Source organism: Macaca mulatta, chromosome 4 (genome assembly GCF_049350105.2).
Source record: "Macaca mulatta isolate MMU2019108-1 chromosome 4, T2T-MMU8v2.0, whole genome shotgun sequence".
NCBI lineage: Eukaryota > Metazoa > Chordata > Mammalia > Primates > Cercopithecidae > Macaca > Macaca mulatta.
In genome coordinates, this window is record NC_133409.1 from 151316960 (window position 1) to 151334578 (window position 17619).

General features: G+C 44.6%; 2 protein-coding genes, 1 long non-coding RNA gene, 1 other non-coding gene and 1 pseudogene across 10 annotated transcripts in view; 3 read left to right on the forward strand and 2 right to left on the reverse strand.

The window, feature by feature from the left end:
- The window catches only part of LOC100426197 (class I histocompatibility antigen, Gogo-B*0101 alpha chain), a 142356-nt gene that overhangs the window by 46860 nt on the left and 77877 nt on the right, over positions 1–17619 (forward strand). For 3 of the 7 annotated variants that reach the window (XM_078000517.1, XM_078000528.1, XM_078000520.1), the window contains exon 8: positions 16220–16627. The exons of 3 other annotated variants lie outside the window; for them this stretch is intronic. The gene's annotated coding sequence lies outside the window, so the exon portion shown is untranslated. Of the gene's footprint in view, positions 1–16213; positions 16628–17619 lie in introns of those variants that run through there. One more of the 7 variants, XM_078000526.1, reaches the window with a different exon arrangement.
- Positions 1797–1903, reverse strand: LOC114677773 (U6 spliceosomal RNA). Its single transcript, XR_003729219.2, has one exon. It is a non-coding gene; the product is annotated as a U6 spliceosomal RNA (small nuclear RNA).
- LOC144340481 (dihydrofolate reductase pseudogene) lies at positions 3715–4402 on the forward strand (annotated as a pseudogene).
- Positions 13372–17619, forward strand: part of LOC106995452 (saoe class I histocompatibility antigen, A alpha chain-like) — a 145356-nt gene continuing 141108 nt past the window's right edge. The window contains 5 exon segments of the mRNA NM_001318357.1: positions 13372–13435; positions 13565–13834; positions 14080–14355; positions 14926–15201; positions 15306–15422. Of these exon segments, the coding sequence (NP_001305286.1) occupies positions 13372–13435; positions 13565–13834; positions 14080–14355; positions 14926–15201; positions 15306–15422 (1003 nt within the window).
- The window catches only part of LOC144340497 (uncharacterized), a 79285-nt gene continuing 77879 nt past the window's right edge, over positions 16214–17619 (reverse strand). Inside the window, exon 2 of the long non-coding RNA XR_013416680.1 lies at positions 16214–16653. This is a non-coding gene — a long non-coding RNA (uncharacterized LOC144340497). The remainder of the gene's footprint in view (positions 16654–17619) is intronic.

Below are 17619 nucleotides of genomic sequence, written 5' to 3' on the forward strand. Positions count from 1 at the left end.
AATATGCAACTGTCAGTTGAGACACGTTGTTTTTTGCTTTCTGAACTTTAAGTTTGTCATGTCAATGTCTTCTGAACTCCATAGTTTCTGAAGAAGATTTGGTGGTTAATCTCATGGAGGATCCTTGTACTCGATGAGTCCCTTCTCTTGTCGTTTTCAATTTTGTCTTTGACTTTTGACAGTTTCATTATAATGTGTCTCAGTGTGGACATCTTTGAATTGCTGCTACTTTAAATGTTTCAGTGTGTTGGATACCCAGATTCATGTTTTTAATAACATTTCCGAAGTTTGGGGTCATTATTTCTTTAAATACTCTTTCTTCCCTCTTCTTCCTTCTCTCTTTTGGGGACTCCCAAAATGCATATACTTGATGTTGTCTCTCAGATCTCTTCTGTTCATTTTTCTTCATACTTTTTCCCTTCTGCTCCTCAAATGGGCAATTTCAATTGGCCTATGTTTGAGTTTACTGATTCTTCATTCTGCAAACTAAAATCTGCTCTTGAAGCCCTCCAGTGAATTTTCCATTTTACTTCCTGTACCTTTCAGCTCCAGATTTCCATTTGTTACTTTTTCACAATTATTTATTGATTTCTGCTATTTAGTGAAACGTAGTTGTCTGGATTTTCTTTAGTTATTTGTCCATGGTTTCCTTTAGCTCTTTGACTATGTTTAAGACAGTTGATTCAAAGTCTTTGTCAAGTAAGTCAGTCCACTCTTCTTCAGGAACAATTTCTTTCCATTGTTTTTCCTGTGAATGAGTCACACTTTCATACATGCATAACTCATGTTTTTTGAAGTTGAAAACTAGACATATTCAATATTATGATGTGGTAACTGTGAAAATCACATTTTCTAAACTACTTTTGTATAGATTGTATTCTTTATTGTATGTGGTCACTGAAGTCTCATAGTTGTAGATGCGTGGCCTTATTTCTGAGCTCTCTATTCTATTCCATTGGTCTATGCATCTGTTTTTGTACCAGTACCATGCTGTTTTGGTTACTGTAGCCTTGTAGTATAGTTTGAAATCAAGTAGCATGATGCCTCCACCTTTGTTCTTTTTGCTTAAAATTGTCTTGACTATAAAGCTCTTTTTGGTTCTATATGAATTTTTAAATCATTTCTTCTAATTCTGTGAAAAATACCAATGGTAGTTTAATGAGAATAGCATTGAATCTATAAATTATTTTGGGCAATATGACCATTTTCATGAAATTGATTCTTTCTATCAATGAGCATGGAGTGTTTTTCCATTTGTTTGTGTCCTCTCTGATTTACTTGAGCAGCAATTTGTAGTTCTCCTTGAAGAGATTCTTCAATTCCTTTGTGATCTGTATTCCTAGGCATCTTCTTCTGTTTGTAGGAATTGTGAATAGAAGTTTATTCGCGATTTGACTCTCTGCTTGTCTATTATTGTATAGGAATGCTTGTGACTTCTGCCATTGATTTTGTATCCTGAGACTTTACTGAAGTTGCTTATCAGCTTAAGAAGCTTTTCAGCTGAAACAATGGGGTTTTCTAGATATAGGATCATGTGATTTGCAAACAAAGACAATTTGACTTCCTCTCTTCCTGTTTGAATATCGTTTCTTTCTCTTACCTGATTGCCCTGACCAGAACTTCCAATACTGTGTTGAGTAGGACTGGTGAGAGAGGGCATCCTTGTCTTGTGCTGGTGTTAAAAGGGAATGTTTTCAGCTTTTGCCCATTCAGTATGATACTGGTTGTGAGTTTGTCATAGATGACTTTTATTATCTTGAGGTATGTTCCTTCAATACCTAGTTTACTGAGAGTTTAAAAATATGGAATGCTTCATGAATTTACATGTCACCCTTGTGCAGGGGCCATGCTGATCTTCTCTGTATCTTTCCAATTTTAATATTTGTGCTGCCAAAGCGAGTACTGACCACAAGTTCTTAGAAGTGGAGATAAGTGAAGAACTGTGGGTGAGATGGAGTGTTGAATTTCATCTGCAGTAATTTCTGCATCTAACAAAATGTGATTATCTCTGTCTTTTATTCTTTAATTAAGTGGTAAAATGCATTACAGATTTAAAGTTTAAATATTCTTGTATACTGGGGATGAATAACCTGGGCAGGATATTTAATTTATTTATAGCTCACTGGTGGACACAGTCTAGTACTGTTTTTCTCAGTATTTTTACCTCTAATTGCTTCGAAGTGATTATCCTATCATATTTTCTCTTATGTATTCCCTAGCTGGCTTTAGAATCAATGTTATTTATACATAAACAATAATGAGTTTACTGGCTTTCACTATGTTTCCTCATTCTCTTGAATATTATGTATAAATTCAGTAGCCTTCTTCGAAGTTTTGGTAGAACTTATCTGTAAAACAGTCTGGATATGCCTGAAGGGAAATAAAGTTTTACAACCATTTTAACTTCTTTACTTGTAATAAGTTCTCCCCATTGACATAATCTTGTTCATAGTCTCAAAATTATTTAAACATGTACTATATTTTTAGTGGCATTTTTATCTATCATAATGTTATTTTATTCTTAATTACCATTGCCTGTTTTATTTCTCCGTCCAAAAAAAGCAGCTGCTTTTGGTGGGCTGGGCCCTCAACAGTGGCAGCTGCCAGGTCAGCCCTGTTGAGTGGCGACTCAATCGCTGTGCCCATGCAGTGTCCATTGCAGCCACCACGGCCACTTTGTGCAGGGACTCCATGAGCAAGCCCTGTACGGTTGAGTGGCATCGTCCATCAAGCCATCTCACTCACCTGATTACAGGCAGCCCCAGCCCCCTAAAGACCCTCTGGTAGGCATCCACACACAACCACTATCGTCACACACTCGGCCTATAGCAAGAGGTCTATGCGTACCTCTCTCCTCTACCTCCCAATTTTCCAACTCTATTTTCCCCAAGTTCGTGACTGGCCAGCCAAGGCATGAGCCACTGCCCATGACTCATTCATTCACGCACTACTGGGCATCATTTCACACCCCACACCTCCCATGGGCTTGTTTGGGTTTGATTCCTAGTTCCTGGCTTGAGAGCCATTTCCAAAGCTATTCTGGTGTCAGCTCCCAAGCCTACTGCTGTTGTTGTAGATTTTCCTGTTTACGTGTATTTATTTCCTGGAATTAAAAACAATTGCACTAAATTTTTCAATTCAGCATTTCCAAGGCTATGCAGTAGGAGTGATTCTTCTTAGTGTACATAGAATTGCTTCAAAACACCAGCAATGTATATTTGAGGGAAGCACAGCATGCATGGAGAAAAGAGGACAATCCACAAGTGGGCAGTGGATTTTCACAAAGTGAACACTTGGGTAAACAACATCCACCTCAAAGTACACCAATGACAGCCTGCCGGAAATACCCATGCAGTGTCCATCGCAGCCCCCACGGCCACTTTGTGCAGGGACTCCATGAGCAAGCCCTGTGCGCTTCTTTTGCTTTACAGGAAACTTGACCCAGGATGGTGTCCAGTGAAGAAATCCCAGGTGCATGGAAAGGAGAGGAGGACCTCAGGGCTGCGAGTGATCTGCAAAAGGAAGCGCATGGACCACCAGGTGGCGCTGCTGCGCTGCTCCTGCTCCCAGGAGGTGAATGCTCAGGAAGGGCTTTGAGGTGGAGACAGGGATGTCATTGCTCATCCTCCAGGTTCAGAGTAAAAACCTTCCGGCCAATCTTGGCCACGCGTTCTGGTGTAGTGAGCGGGGTCGGAGGTGCTCACCGCTCCTGTCATGGTTCGTTTGCTAAACTGCATCGTCGCTGTGTCCCAGACACGGGCATTGGCAAGAACCGGGACCTGCCCTGGCCGCCACTCAGGAATGAATTTAGGTATTTCCAGAGAATGACACAGACTCTTCAGTAGAAGGCAAACAGAATCTGGTGTAATGTGTAGGAAGATCTGGTTCTCCATTTCTGAGAAGAATCGATCTTTAAAGGATAGAATTAATTCAATTCTCAGCAGAGAACTCAAGGAACTTCCACAAGGAGCTCATTTTCTTGTCAGGAATCTGGATGATATCTTAAAACTTACTGAACAACCAGAATTAGCAAATAAAGTAGAGATGATTTGGATAGTTGATGGCAGTTCTGTTTATAAGGAAGCCATGAATCACCCAGGCCATCTTAAACTATTTGTGACAAGGATCATGTGGGACTTTGAAAGTGACATGTTTTTTCCAGAAATTGATTTGGAAAAATATAAACTTCTGCCAGAATACCCAGGTGTTCTCTCTGATGTCCAGAAGGAGAAAGACATGAAGTTCAAATTTGAAGTATATGAGAAGAATGATTAATATGAAGGTGTTTTCTGGTTTATTTTAAGTTGTTCCCCTCCCTCTGGAAAAAAAATGATATATTTTTACATGAGAAGAAAAAGACTTTTGTTGACTTTGGATCCATGAATAATTATTTCTAAGCAACGTGTTTTTATTCTGCACTAGTCTTGAATATATCAGATACCACTTATGAAATATTCTTGCTATAACGAAGTGCCTCTCCAAGACCCCAACTGAAATCCCGCACCTGCTACAGTGAGCTGCCATTCCACACCCATCGCATATGGCACTCTGGCCAGTCCTTGACATTGTCGGGCTTTTCAAATGTCAGTAGTATTTATTAAGATGAAGATGCACATACCTTCCAACTGAGCAGTTTCACTAGTGGGAAATACCGATATCTTCCTACGCGTATATCTAGAGGTTTGTAGACATATATTGCAGCCTTGTTTGTAACAGTGAAAAATTGAAAGCAACCTGGAAGTCCAGTGATGGGAAAATTAATATATTTCGGTCTTTTGGGGAACCCAAAGCAGGTTCCAAGACTGAAATTTCAGTGAAAGCAGTTTATTTGCTAGCTCTTACCTGAAATCATCAATTGAGGTATGGAGAAATGGAACTGAGAAGGTAAGGAAACCAGTTTAAAGTCAGTGAGCAGGTTCTCATCGGTAACAAGCTCCATACTGCTGAGATACAGGAAAACAGAGGGGAGAAAGCTGGAGTATTGATCCTCCACTCCTTGGTTGTCAGCTCCCTGTCCTGTGTGTGGGTGGAACGTACTCCAGCTGCCCTATAGCAAGTCCCAGGTGTTTGCAATAAGAAGCTGCTGGCATGCATGGGAACCGTGAATGGCAAACACTTAAAGCAATTCCATGTTTAAGTATATAACCTCTTCATATCTTTTTTTTTTTTTTTTTTGACAGAGTTTCCCTCTTGTTACCCAGATAGAGTACAGTGGCGCGACCTCAGCTCACGGCAACCTCAAACTTCCCGGCTTCAAGCGATTCTCCTGCCTCAGGCTCCCAAGTAGCTGGGACTACAGGTGCGCACAACGACACCTGGCTAATTTTGTGTTTTTGGTGCAGACGAGGTTTCACCATGTTGGTCATGCTGGTCTCGAACTCCTGACCTCAAGTGATACGCCCGCCTCAGCCTCCCAAAGTGCTGGGATTACAGGCGTGAGCCACCGCACCTGGCAGATCTTTATTCTTTTTAGGTAGTAAAAAGTATAAAGTCACACATGGTTTATTTGAAATATTTTATGATTTAAAAAAATACAGAAGCAGGAAAACCAATTCTAAGTTCAAGTGAGGGATCGTGGTAGTTTGAACCAGAAGGTTGCATGTAGTAAGAAACTGTGATTTAAGATATATTTTAAAGTTGGATGTAGCAGGTTATTCTGATGGAATTTGACTTTGGTTTGGGGCCCACTGAGTTTGAGATGCCTTTGAGAAATGAAGGAAGAAGAGAGAGAATAAAAGAAAAACTGGCAGGCACAGTGGCTCACCCCTGTAACACATTGGCTCAGCATCTTGGGAGGCCTAGACAGACAGATCCCTTGAGACCAGCTTGGGCAACATGGTGAAGCCCCATCTCTCCAAAAAATACAAAAATTGGCTGGGCGTTGTGGCGCCCACCTGTAGTCCCATCTGCTCGGGGGCTGAGGTGGATGAACTGACCCCGCGCGGTCACGGCTGCAGGGAGTTGTGGTTGTGCCACTGCACTCCAGCCTGGGTGACAGAAGAGACCCTGCCTCAAAAAAAAAGCTGAAAACAATGGAAGCATGCCTTCAGAATTCTAGAAAGAAAGCTATTTTCAACAGATAAATCTATATTCAGCCAAATAATCAAGGGTGAAAGTAAAATAATATATTTTCAGGCAAGCAAAGACTCAGGGGTTACCTCCATGGACCCTTTCTTGGGAAGCTATTGGAGAAAATACTCCCGCAAAATGAAGAAGTAGACAAACCAGAGAATGACATGGATCCAGCAAATAGGATCCAACACAGGAAATATTGCAGCTATGGAGCTGGCTTAAAACAAACAAACAAACAAAAGTAGAAATATTAACAGGTTAGCTGGGTGGAATGGCTCATGCCTGCAGTCCCAGCTACTCAGGAGGCTAAAAGCAAGAGGTTGACTTGAGTCCAACATTTCAGACCAGCCTGGCCACCATAGTGAGATTCCCTTCTCTTAAAAATAATAATAGGTTATTGCCAGATTTGGGGCATTTGGAAAGAAATTCATTGAAGATAAAGCAAAAGTGAAAAAAACAACGGGGAAGGCTGGTTAGGCAATCATTAATTCTAGGGCAGAAGGAAGTACAGGAGAGGAAGTAAGAGCATAACACTCTGTTCTTCTCAACAATGAGCAATATATACATAGCCATAATGATGTGGTGACTGCTTAGCCCCTAACTCTGGTAACTACTTTGGGACAATATGGGAGGAAAAGTGAAGATAGTGATGGTGTAAGAGCTAAATCCTCATCTGTCATTCCAGAAATCACTTAAAATGTGTAAAATTATCAAGAAATGACTAAGTAGTTATGTGAGGAGAAGAACAGAAGACACTGCTAAAAGAGTTGAAAGTCATTGCTCTGGAGGATTAGGAGGGATGGGGCAGGGAAATGTTAGGATGCATTATAAACTGAAGAGGCTTTTTAAAATTACATGTATTAATATATGCACCCACTTGAAAAACTGAAAAAATAATAATTTGGAAAAACCCATGAAGGCAACTACCAGAAGGAAAAACTGAGAATGAAAAGTGCTTGTCTCTGGAAAGAACAAATGGCAGGACTGTTGCTTTCATTGTAAGACTTTTAGAGCCATTTGATTTTACTTAACCATTTTCATCTATTTCTTTAATAAAACAACTCTATCATAACAAAAACTTACATTCATTCATAGAAAACAAACAAACAAAAACCTTTCCTGCCCAGCCCATCTCATTCTCCAGGAATCCTCAGCGCTAATGAGGACTGTCTCCTTCTCACCTCCCTGGACTGGACTTTTTACCACTGGAAAGTGGATGTGATTTCTAGTTTCTGCATGTCCTGGTTTATTGTGCTGCCAGTAAAATAAAATCAAAATACATACTGAATAAATAATAAATAAAATAACCCATAGTGAGCAAAAGTTTACAATGTATTTTTTGGAGTCAAGATCTCATTCTGTGGCCTGGACTGGAGACTAGTGGTGTGATCATAGCTCACTGCAGCCTTGAACCCATAAGCTCAAGGGATCTTCCCATCTCAGCCTTCCCAATACCTGTGAATACAAGCATCGACCACCAGGCCCACCTAAGTTTACTTATTTTCATATCTTTTAGAGATGAGCGTGTCACAATGTTGTCCAAGCTGGTCTCCAACTTCTGATCTCAAGCAATCCTCTTCCCTTAGCATCCTGAACTGCTGGGATTACAGGGGTGAGCTGTCATAACTGGCTTGTAATTGACTAACACCATCAAGGTTTCCTTCTCCAAGTGTGGACACAGCAGCAGACGCCCCTTGTCTCTTGGGTCAGGACACTGGGTAGAGTGGAATAGCAGGACAACAAAGTCACTGTAGAAAGTGCCCATGCGGAAGAGGTCCAGCAGGGAGGGCCAGCTGTCCTAGGGCCACCATATTTAGGGATAACTCCTCTTTCTGGGCAGGACTGTTCTGTGATTACTTTTGTATTCGCAATAGTTCTGAAGTCGTAGGATGATGAGACTCAAGACTGGCTGGGATTTGTTTTCCAAAAACCATCTCCAAGATTTGTTGATCTTTTGAATGGTTTTTAGTGTTGCAATTTCCTTCAGAACTTAACTCATTCTTAACATTTCACAGTCTACTTTCAGTTAACAATGTACTAGTACCCATAAATATAGAAAAATTATAATCATTTATCCTCTGCAAAATGTCCATCTTTTACGGTATAGATATTATATGGAATATTTCTACATAGGTTGTAAGTCCCACGATAAAAAACTTTTTCTTATCTTTAAGCAGTTCTATGTATATAAAGTAAGAATAAATGAGGGGAGCAAGATAGCCTTTTGCACTTAGCTCAGTATTTACCATTTTTGAACATCTTCATCTTTTCTGATAATCTCATTTTCCACCTGGTATCATTTGTCTCTAGTCTGAAGAATTTTCTTTACCAGTTGTTATTGTACAGATCTGTTGGCGAGAAATTCTCTTAATTTTCTTTTACCTGAAATATCTCCTTATTTGCCTATCCTTGAAGGACATCTCTGCTGGATATAGAATTCTTAGTTAACCTTTTTGTCCTCCAGCACTTTAAAGATGTTATTCTACTTTCTTTTGTTTCTATGGTTTCTAATAAGAAGACATGGGTCAGGACAAGAGGAACAGAGAAACCAGAACTGGGAAAATAACATGGTAGACCTAAAACTTACCGTATCAATAATGACAAAAACCTATATGAATCAACACTCTAATGAAGAGCAGAGATGGTGTGACTTGGTTTAAAAAAACACGGAACCCAACCATATGCTCTTTCCAGACATGCACTTTGTTGGTTTGTTTTAATTTAACTTTTATTTTTAGTTAAGGGGCATATGTGCAGGTTTGTTATATAGATAAACTTGTGTCATGGGATTTTGTTGTACACATTATTTCTATACCCATTAGCATCCACCCAAGTATTAAGCCTTAGTAGCCATTAGCTATTTTTCCTGATCCTCTCCCTCCTCCCACCCTCCACCCTCAAGTGGACCCCAGTGTGTGTTGTTCCCCTTTACATGACCATGATCATTTAGCTCCCACTTATAAGCGAGAACATGTGATATATAGTTTTCTGTTCCTGCGTTAGTTTGCTAAGAATAATGGCCTCCAACTCCATCCATGTTCCTGCAAAGGACATAATCTCATTCTTTTTATGGCTGTATAGTATTCTACAGTGTATATGTGTCACATTTTCTTTATCCAGTCTACCATTGATGGTCATTTAGGTTGACTCCAAGTCTTTGCTATTGTGAATAGTGCTTCAATAAACATATGTGTACATGTAAGACATGCACTTTCTTTTTTTATTTAACTTATTTTACTTTAAGTTCCAGGATACATGTGCAGAACATGCAGGTTTGTTACATATGTGTAGTCTGCCACGGTGGTTTGCTGCACCCATTCACCCATCTTCTAAGTTCCCTCCCCTCACCCCTGACTCTCCAACGGGCCTTGGTGTGTGTTGTTCCTCTCACTGTGTCCGTGTGTTCTCATTGTTCAACTCCCACTCAGGAGTGAGAAAATGCGGCGTTAGGTTTTCTGTTCCTATGTTAGTTTGCTGAGGATGATGACTTCCAGCTTCATCCATGTTTCTGCAAAGGACATGAACTCATTCCTTTTTATGACTGTGTAGTATTCCATGGTGTATATCTACCACATTTTGTTTACCCAGACTATCATTGATGGGCATGTGGGTTGGTTCCATGTCTTTGCTATTGAATACAGTGCTTCAATAAACATACGTGTGCATGTGTCTTTATAGTAGAATGATTCATATTCCTTTGGGTGTATACCCAGAAATGAGGTTGCTGGGTCAAATAGTATTTCTGGTTCTAGATCTTTGAGGAATGGTCACACCATCCTCCACAATGGTTGAACCATTTTACATTCCCACCAACAGTGGAAAAGCATTCCTTTTTCTCCACAGTCTCGCCAGCATCTATTGTTTGTTCACTTTTTAATAATTGCCATTCTGACTGGCAGGAGATAGTATATTGTGGTTTTGATTTGCTTTTCTCTAATGATCATTGATATTGATTTTTTTTTTCGTTTGTTTCTTCTTCTGAGAAGTGTCTGTTCATATCCGTTGCCAATTTTTGATGGGGCTGGTTTTTTTTCTTCTTGTAAATTTGTTTACGTTATTTGTAAACAAACATGTGAGCTCTCATCATTCTTGCTTAAACACCTAACAGGCATCCTAACCAGTGCAACATGGCAAGAAAATGAAATGAGACCAATAGAAGGACAGGGCATGGTGGCTCATGCCTGTAATCCCTGCATTTTGGGAGGCTGAGGTGGGAGGATCACTTGAGTTCAGGAGTTGGAGACCAGCCTGATAGTGAGACCTCACGTCTACCAAATAGAAATAATTTTAAAAGAAAAAAGATCAATAGATAGGAAACGAAGAAACAAAAGTCTTTCTTTGTCACCAGCTTCATTGCATACGTAGAAAACGCTAGGAGATTCTGAAAAAGTCTCTAGAATTAATCATTGAATTTGCAAAATAGTTCATAAAATATATGTAATAAGTCACTTAGATGAACGTGAAAAGATAGTAAACAATACTAGTCATCTAAGAAGTGTAAGTTAAAACCACAATGAGAAGCCATCACACATCACCTAGAATAGGTAAAGTTAAAAAGACATTTGATAAGTCTAAATACTGTCAAGAATATGGAAAAAATAGGAATGTCTGATATTGCTGGTAGGAATGCAAAAAATGTGGCAGTCGACTTGTAAAACAGTATGGCAATTTCTTATACAGCTACCCATCCATTACCACATGACCCAGCAATTCCACAAATATGTATTTATCCTAAAGAAATAAAAATGTAAAGTCACACTTGTAAGCAGTTATTTCTAGCGGTTTCATTAATAACAAACCCTAACTGGAGTAATCCACATGTCAATCAACTAGAGAATAGAGAAACCAATGAATAAACTGGGATTCCAGCAATACTCAGCAGCTGATCAGCAACAAAAATGAGTGAATGGCATCATCTCAAACATCGTTATGCTTAGGGAGAGACCAAACAAAGGACTACACAACGTACGATTGCATGTCCATTAAATTCTAGAAATTTCACTATTGCAGTGACAGAAAACAGAGCGGTGGTTGAGTGAAGGGAAGGGGTGAGGGTGGGAGGCAAGGATTAAACTAAGGGGAGAGGAGGGTGTGAGGGATGAGGGCAGAGAGAAGGGCTGGGGAAGCAGGAGGTGAGGACAAGGAGCAGGGGAAAGGACTCCAAAGCAGTGGAGGAGCCTAGCAGGGGGTTCTCTGCATTCGGTGTTTCTCTACTGGGCAGTGTGGTAGTTACACGACTATAAATAATTACCAATATTCACCAAGAAGCACAGCTAAAACTGGTGAATTTTATTACACGTAAATGCCCCAATTAGCAAAAAAAAAAAAAGGGGGGGGGGGAGGGGAGGCAAAAATAAAGACATTTTTAGATCATCGAAGCCATAAAATTCACTTCCTAGGGCTCCTGTACCACATGTAATTTTAAAGGAAATTCTTCAGGCTGAAGGGAAATGATACTAGATGGTGACCCAGATGCACAGAAAGAAACAATTAACAACAGGAATGATGCACATACACATGTCACATTCACATGTCACATTCACACTCATTTTCTTAATTTCCTGAAGACATGTGGTTGCTTGTCTAAAACAAAAAGTATTACACTGTATCATTGAGTTTATAATATAGATTGATGTAATATATAAAACCATAGTAGCATAGTGTTAGGTTAAATGAAGCTACACTGTTACAAGTGCCCTCTATTTTGCCGGGTGTTGTTTAATAGAACCTGAACTTCACTGTGAAAAGCCAAGGAATTGGGTTTCCATTCTTACAACAGTAAAAAATTAGTGTAAAGAAATATAGCCAAAAGCCACTAGGAGAATTAAAATCATAAACTACAAAATGTTTATTTGACACATAAAAAAGTAGTAGAGGAGGAATAGAAACAAAAAGATATGAGACGAATTGAAAACATATAGCAAATTGTAGACCAGAATCCAGCCATAGTAAGTGAAGAAATGACAGGACTTTGCTCACATTAGCAGGACTGCTGAGGACTGTGGGGAGAACAGACATGGGCAGGAGGTGAGGGACAGTGTTAGTGCCACAATTCAGGAGTGAAAGGGTAGCGGGGACTTAGGGGAAGGGGGGATGTGAGGGATGAGAGGGGCAGAGAGAAGGGCTGGAGAAGCAGGAGGTGAGGAAAAGGAGAGAGGAAAGAATTCTAAAGCAGTGGAAGAGCCTAGCAGCGGGTTCTTTGCATTCGGTATTCAACACATTTTGTTGGACTGCCTAAAAACTAATTGGCTCCTTATGATTAAAAAAAAAAAAAACAGTTACAAAAATGCCAAGTGTCCAGATAAATTATGCACGCTGCTTAGATGTGCAGAGTTCAGGAAAACAGGCAGTGCTTGAGCGTCCCTGAAGAGCATTGGGACTGCATGGAGCACTCACAACTTTGAGGTGATGACTACAGCTCCCGGTTGCAACAGACAATAACAAACCCTGCTTCTTAATATTCAGGAGACGTTCTGGACACACACAGGGAAACTCGGGCTAAGGAATGAAGGTAATTTTAAATGCAACAACCCAGAGCCACAGATCCATAGTCTGGGAAAGTAAAACTTAAGAGCTTTGTAATGCTGTTTTGACACAGGTCTTTTACAAATTGGAATTCTAATCATTCAGGGATTACCAATATTGTGCTACCTACTGTATTAATAAACAAAAAGGAAACTTCGACTCTATGAGAATCTCTACGTGGTTCTTTCAGACAAAACTTCACCAGGTTTAGAGAGAAAACCCCTGTCTCTACACCTCCATTCCCAGGGCGAGCTCACTCTCTGGCATGAAGTTCCCCGTGGTGAGTTTCCCTGTACAAAGGTCCAAGGGGAGAGGTAGGAGTGGGAGGCAGGGAGTCCAGTTCAGGGTCGGGGATTCCAGGACGAGTAGGGAAGGGGAACGATCTGGGCGCAGCCTGGGGGGTCTCTCCCTGGTTTCCACAGACAGATCCTTGTCCAGGACTCAGGCAGACAGTGTGACAAAGAGGCTTGGTGTAGGAGAAAAGGGATCAGGACGAAGTCGCAGGTCCCGGGCGTGGCTCTTAGGGTCTCAGGCTCCGAGAGCCTTATCTGCACTGGGGAGGCGCAGAGTTGGGGATTCCCCACTCCCCTAGTTTCACTTCTTCTCCCAACGTGTCGGGTCCTTCCTCCAGGATACTCGTGACGCGTCCCCAGTTCCCACTCTCATTGGGTGTCGGATGTCTAGAGAAGCCAATCAGCGTCCCCGCGGTCTCAGTTCTAAAGTCCCCACGCGCCCATCCGGGCTCAGAGTCTCCTCAGACGCCAAGATGCGGTCATGGCGCCCCGAACCCTCTTTCTGCTGCTCTCGGGGGCCCTGGCCCTGACCGAGACCTGGGCCGGTGAGTGCGGGGTCGGGAGGGAAACGGCCTCTGCGGGGAGGAGCGAGGGGACCGCAGGCGGGGGCGCAGGACCCGGGGAGCCGCGCGGGGAGGAGGGTCGGGCGGGTCTCAGCCTCTCCTCGCCCCCAGGCTCGCACTCCTTGAGGTATTTCGGCACCGCAGTGTCCCGGCCCGGCCGCGGGGAGCCCCGCTTCATCTACCTGGGCTACGTGGACGACACGCAGTTCCTGCGGTTCGACAGCGACGCCGCGAGTCCGAGGACGGAGCCGCGGGCGCCGTGGGTGGAGCAGGAGGGTCCAGAGTATTGGGAAGAGGAGACACGGAGAGCCAAGGCCCGCGCACAGACTGACCGAGCGGACCTGGGGATCCTGCGCGGCTACTACAACCAGAGCGAGGCCGGTGAGTGACCCCGGCCCGGGGCGCAGGTCACGACCCCTCCCCATCCCCCACGGACGGCCCGGGTCTCCCCGAGTCTCCGGGTCCGAGATCCGCCCCGAGGCCACGGGACCCGCCCAGACCCTCGACCGGGGAGAGCCCCAGGCGCCTTTACCCGGCTTCATTTTCACTTGAGGCCAAAATCCCTGCTGGTTGGTCGGGGCGGGGCGGGGCTCGGGGGACTGTACTGACCGCGGGGGCGGGGCCAGGGTCTCACACCCTCCAGTGGATGGCTGGCTGCGACCTGGGACCCAACGGGCGCCTCCTCCGCGGGTATCACCAGTCCGCCTACGACGGCAAGGATTACATCGCCCTGAACAGGGACCTGCGCTCCTGGATCGCCGCGGACATGGCGGCTCAGAACACCCAGCGCAAGTGGGAGGCGACCCGTTATGCGGAGCGGTTCAGAGCCTACCTGGAGGGGCCGTGCTTGGAGTGGCTCCGCAGATACTTGGAGAACGGGAAGGAGACGCTGCAGCACGCGGGTACCAGGGGCACTGGGGAGCCTTCCCCATCACCTCTAGATCGCCCGGGATGGCCTCCCATGAGGGGAGGAAAATGGGATCAGCGCTAGAATGTCCCCTCCCTTGAATGGAGAATGGCGTGAGTTTCCCTGATTTCCTCTGAGGGCCCCTCTGCTCTCTAGGACAATTAAGGGATGACGTCTCTGAGGACATGGAGGGGAAGACAGTCCCTAGAATACAGATCAGGGGTCCCCTTTGACCCTTGCAGCAGCCTTGGGCACCGTGAATTTTTCTCTCAGGCTTTGTTCTCTGCCTCACACTCAATATGTTTGAAGGTCTGATTCCAGCTTTTCTGAGTCCCTCGGCCTCCACTCAGGTCAGGACCAGAAGTCCCTGTTCCTCCCTCAGAGACTAGAACTCTCCAAGGAATAGGAGATTATCCCAGATGCCTGTGTCCAGGCTGGTGTCTTGGTTCTGTGCTCCCTCCCCCACCCCAGGTGTCCTGTTCATTCTCAGGGTAGTCACATGGGTGCTGCTGGGGTGTCCCATGAGAGATGGAAAGCGCCTGAATTTTCTGACTCTTTCCATCAGATCCCCCAAAGACACACGTGACCCACCACCCCGTCTCTGACCATGAGGCCACCCTGAGGTGCTGGGCCCTGGGCTTCTACCCTGCGGAGATCACACTGACCTGGCAGCGGGATGGGGAGGAGCAAACTCAGGACATAGAGTTTGTGGAGACCAGGCCAGCAGGAGATGGAACCTTCCAGAAGTGGGGAGCTGTGGTGGTGCCTTCTGGAGAAGAACAGAGATACACGTGCCATGTGCAGCACGAGGGGCTCCCGGAGCCCCTCACCCTGAGATGGGGTAAGGAGGGGGATGAGGGGTCATGTCTCTTCTCAGGGAAAGCAGGAGCCCTTCTGGAGCCCTTCAGCAGGGTCAGGGCCCCTCATCTTCCCCTCTTTTCCCAGAGCCATCTTCCCAGTCCACCATCCCCATCATGGGCATTGTTGCTGGCCTGGCTGTCCTAGCAGTTGTAGTCACCAGAGCTGTGGTCGCTGCTGTGATGTGGAGGAGGAAGAGCTCAGGTAGGGAAGGGGTGAGGGGTGGGGTCTGGGTTTTCTTGTCCCACTGGGGGTTTCAAGCCCCAGGTAGAAGTGTTCCCTGCCTCATTCCTGGGAAGCAGCATCCACACAGGGGCTAACCCAGCCTGGGACCCTGTGTGCCAGCACTTACTCTTTTGTGTAGCAATGTGACAATGAAGGACGGATGTATCACCTTGATGATTATGGTATTGGGTCCTGATTCCAGCATTCACGAGTCAGGGGAAGGTCCCTGCTAAGGACAGACCTCGGGAGGGCAGTTGGTCCAGGACACACAGCTGCTTTCCTCCTGTTTCCTGATCCTGCCCTGGGTCTGTAGTCATAGTTCTGGAAATTTCTCTTGGGTCCAAGACTAGGAGGTTCCTCTAAGATCTTATGGCCCTGCTTCCTCCCAGCCTCCTCACAGGACATTTTCTTCCAACAGGTGGAAAAGGAGGGAGCTACTCTCAGGCTGTGTGTAAGTTGTGGGGGTGGGAGTGTAGAGGAGCTCACCCATCCCGTAATTCCTCCTGTCCCACGTCTCCTGCGGGCTCTGACCAGGTCCTGTTTTTGTTCTACCCCAGCCAGCGACAGTGCCCAGGGCTCTGATGTGTCTCTCACGGCTTGAAAAGGTGAGATTCTTGGGGTCTAGAGTGGGGGGCGGGGGGGCAGAGGGGAAAGGCCTGGGTAATGGAGATTCTTTGATTGTAACGTTTCGAGTGTGTGGTGGGCTGTTAAGAGTGTCATCACTTACCATGACTGACTTGAATTTTTTGTTCATGACTTGTTTTCTGTAACCTGAGACAACTGTCTTGTGTGGAACTGGGAAGCAGGATTTCTTCACGCCTCCCTTTTGAAGAGACTCTGGCATCTCTTTCTGCAAAGGCATCTGAATGTGTCTGCGTCCCTGTTAGCATAATGTGAGGAGGTGGAGAGACAGCCCATCCCTGTGTCCACTGTGACCCCTGTTCCCACGCTGACCAGTGTTTCCTCCCCACTCATCTTTCCTGTTCCAGAGAGGTGGGGCTGGATGTCTCCATCTCAGTCTCAACTTTATGTGCACTGAGCTGCAACTTCTTACTTCCCTACTGAAAATAAGAATCTAATATAAATTTGTTTTCTCAAATATCTGCTATGAGAGGTTGATGGACTAATTAAATAAGTCAATTCCTAGAATTTGAGAGAGCAAATAAAGACCTGAGAACCTTCCAGAATCCACATGTTTGGTGTGCTGAGTCTGTTACGGGTGGGGGTGGAGAAGGCTGTGAGGAGCCGAGTGTGGACTGGGCCTGTGCCTAGTTGCTGTTCAGTTCTTCATGGGCTTTATGTGGTCAGTCCTCAGCTGGGTCACCACTGCCCCATCGTCCTTGTCCCTTCAGTGGAAACTTGTCCAGCAGGAGCTGTGACCACAGAGGCTCAGACATCGCCCAAGGCAGCCCCTGCACACGGGGTCTCTGTGTATTCTGAGACAAATTTTCAGAGCCATTCACCTCCTGCCCTGCTTCTAGAGCTTCTGTTCTGCTCTGCTCTCCTGCCCTCTCTCCCTGCCCTGGTTCTAGCGATCTTGGTGCTGAATCCAACCTCAACTCATGAATCTATAAAGCAGAATCTAATTTAGACTTACATTTGTCTGTGAAACTGGACCTATCTTAAAGGACTTCTTTCCTGAAGAGAGAACCTGGTTGTGAGCTGCAGTGTGCGGGGGTGGGGGGTGCGGGGGGCGTTGCTGTAGAAAGAGGGATCAGGCAGGGAGGGCACACAAGCAACACTGCTGAGAAAAACATAGGCGGCCTCTATCTCAGTGTGAGGGGACCTTGTGCTGTACCTGTCACAAAACAGCATTTGGCCTAAGGCTATGTTAATAAAGATGCTGCCTTTAGAATAGGGAGGTGCTCTACAGTGATCATTCATTCAACTAACCTTTGTCATTGACCAGACATAGGACAGAATGGTTCTGCATCTGGGAACACCACTGAAGTAAAATCAGAAAAATCTCTGGCCTTTTGTAGCATATGTTCCAGTGGAAAGAGGCAGACGTTAGATATGCTATAACCAGAGTAAGGAAGGAAAGTACTAGAAGGTGGTAAGTGCTGTGAGGCAGGTAATCCAGGATGTGGGCAGTGGGGACAGGGAACGTGGCTGTTGTGCTGGGTAGTCAGTGTGTGCCTTGTTGCAAAGGTGACTTCTGAGGAAAGATTTGAGG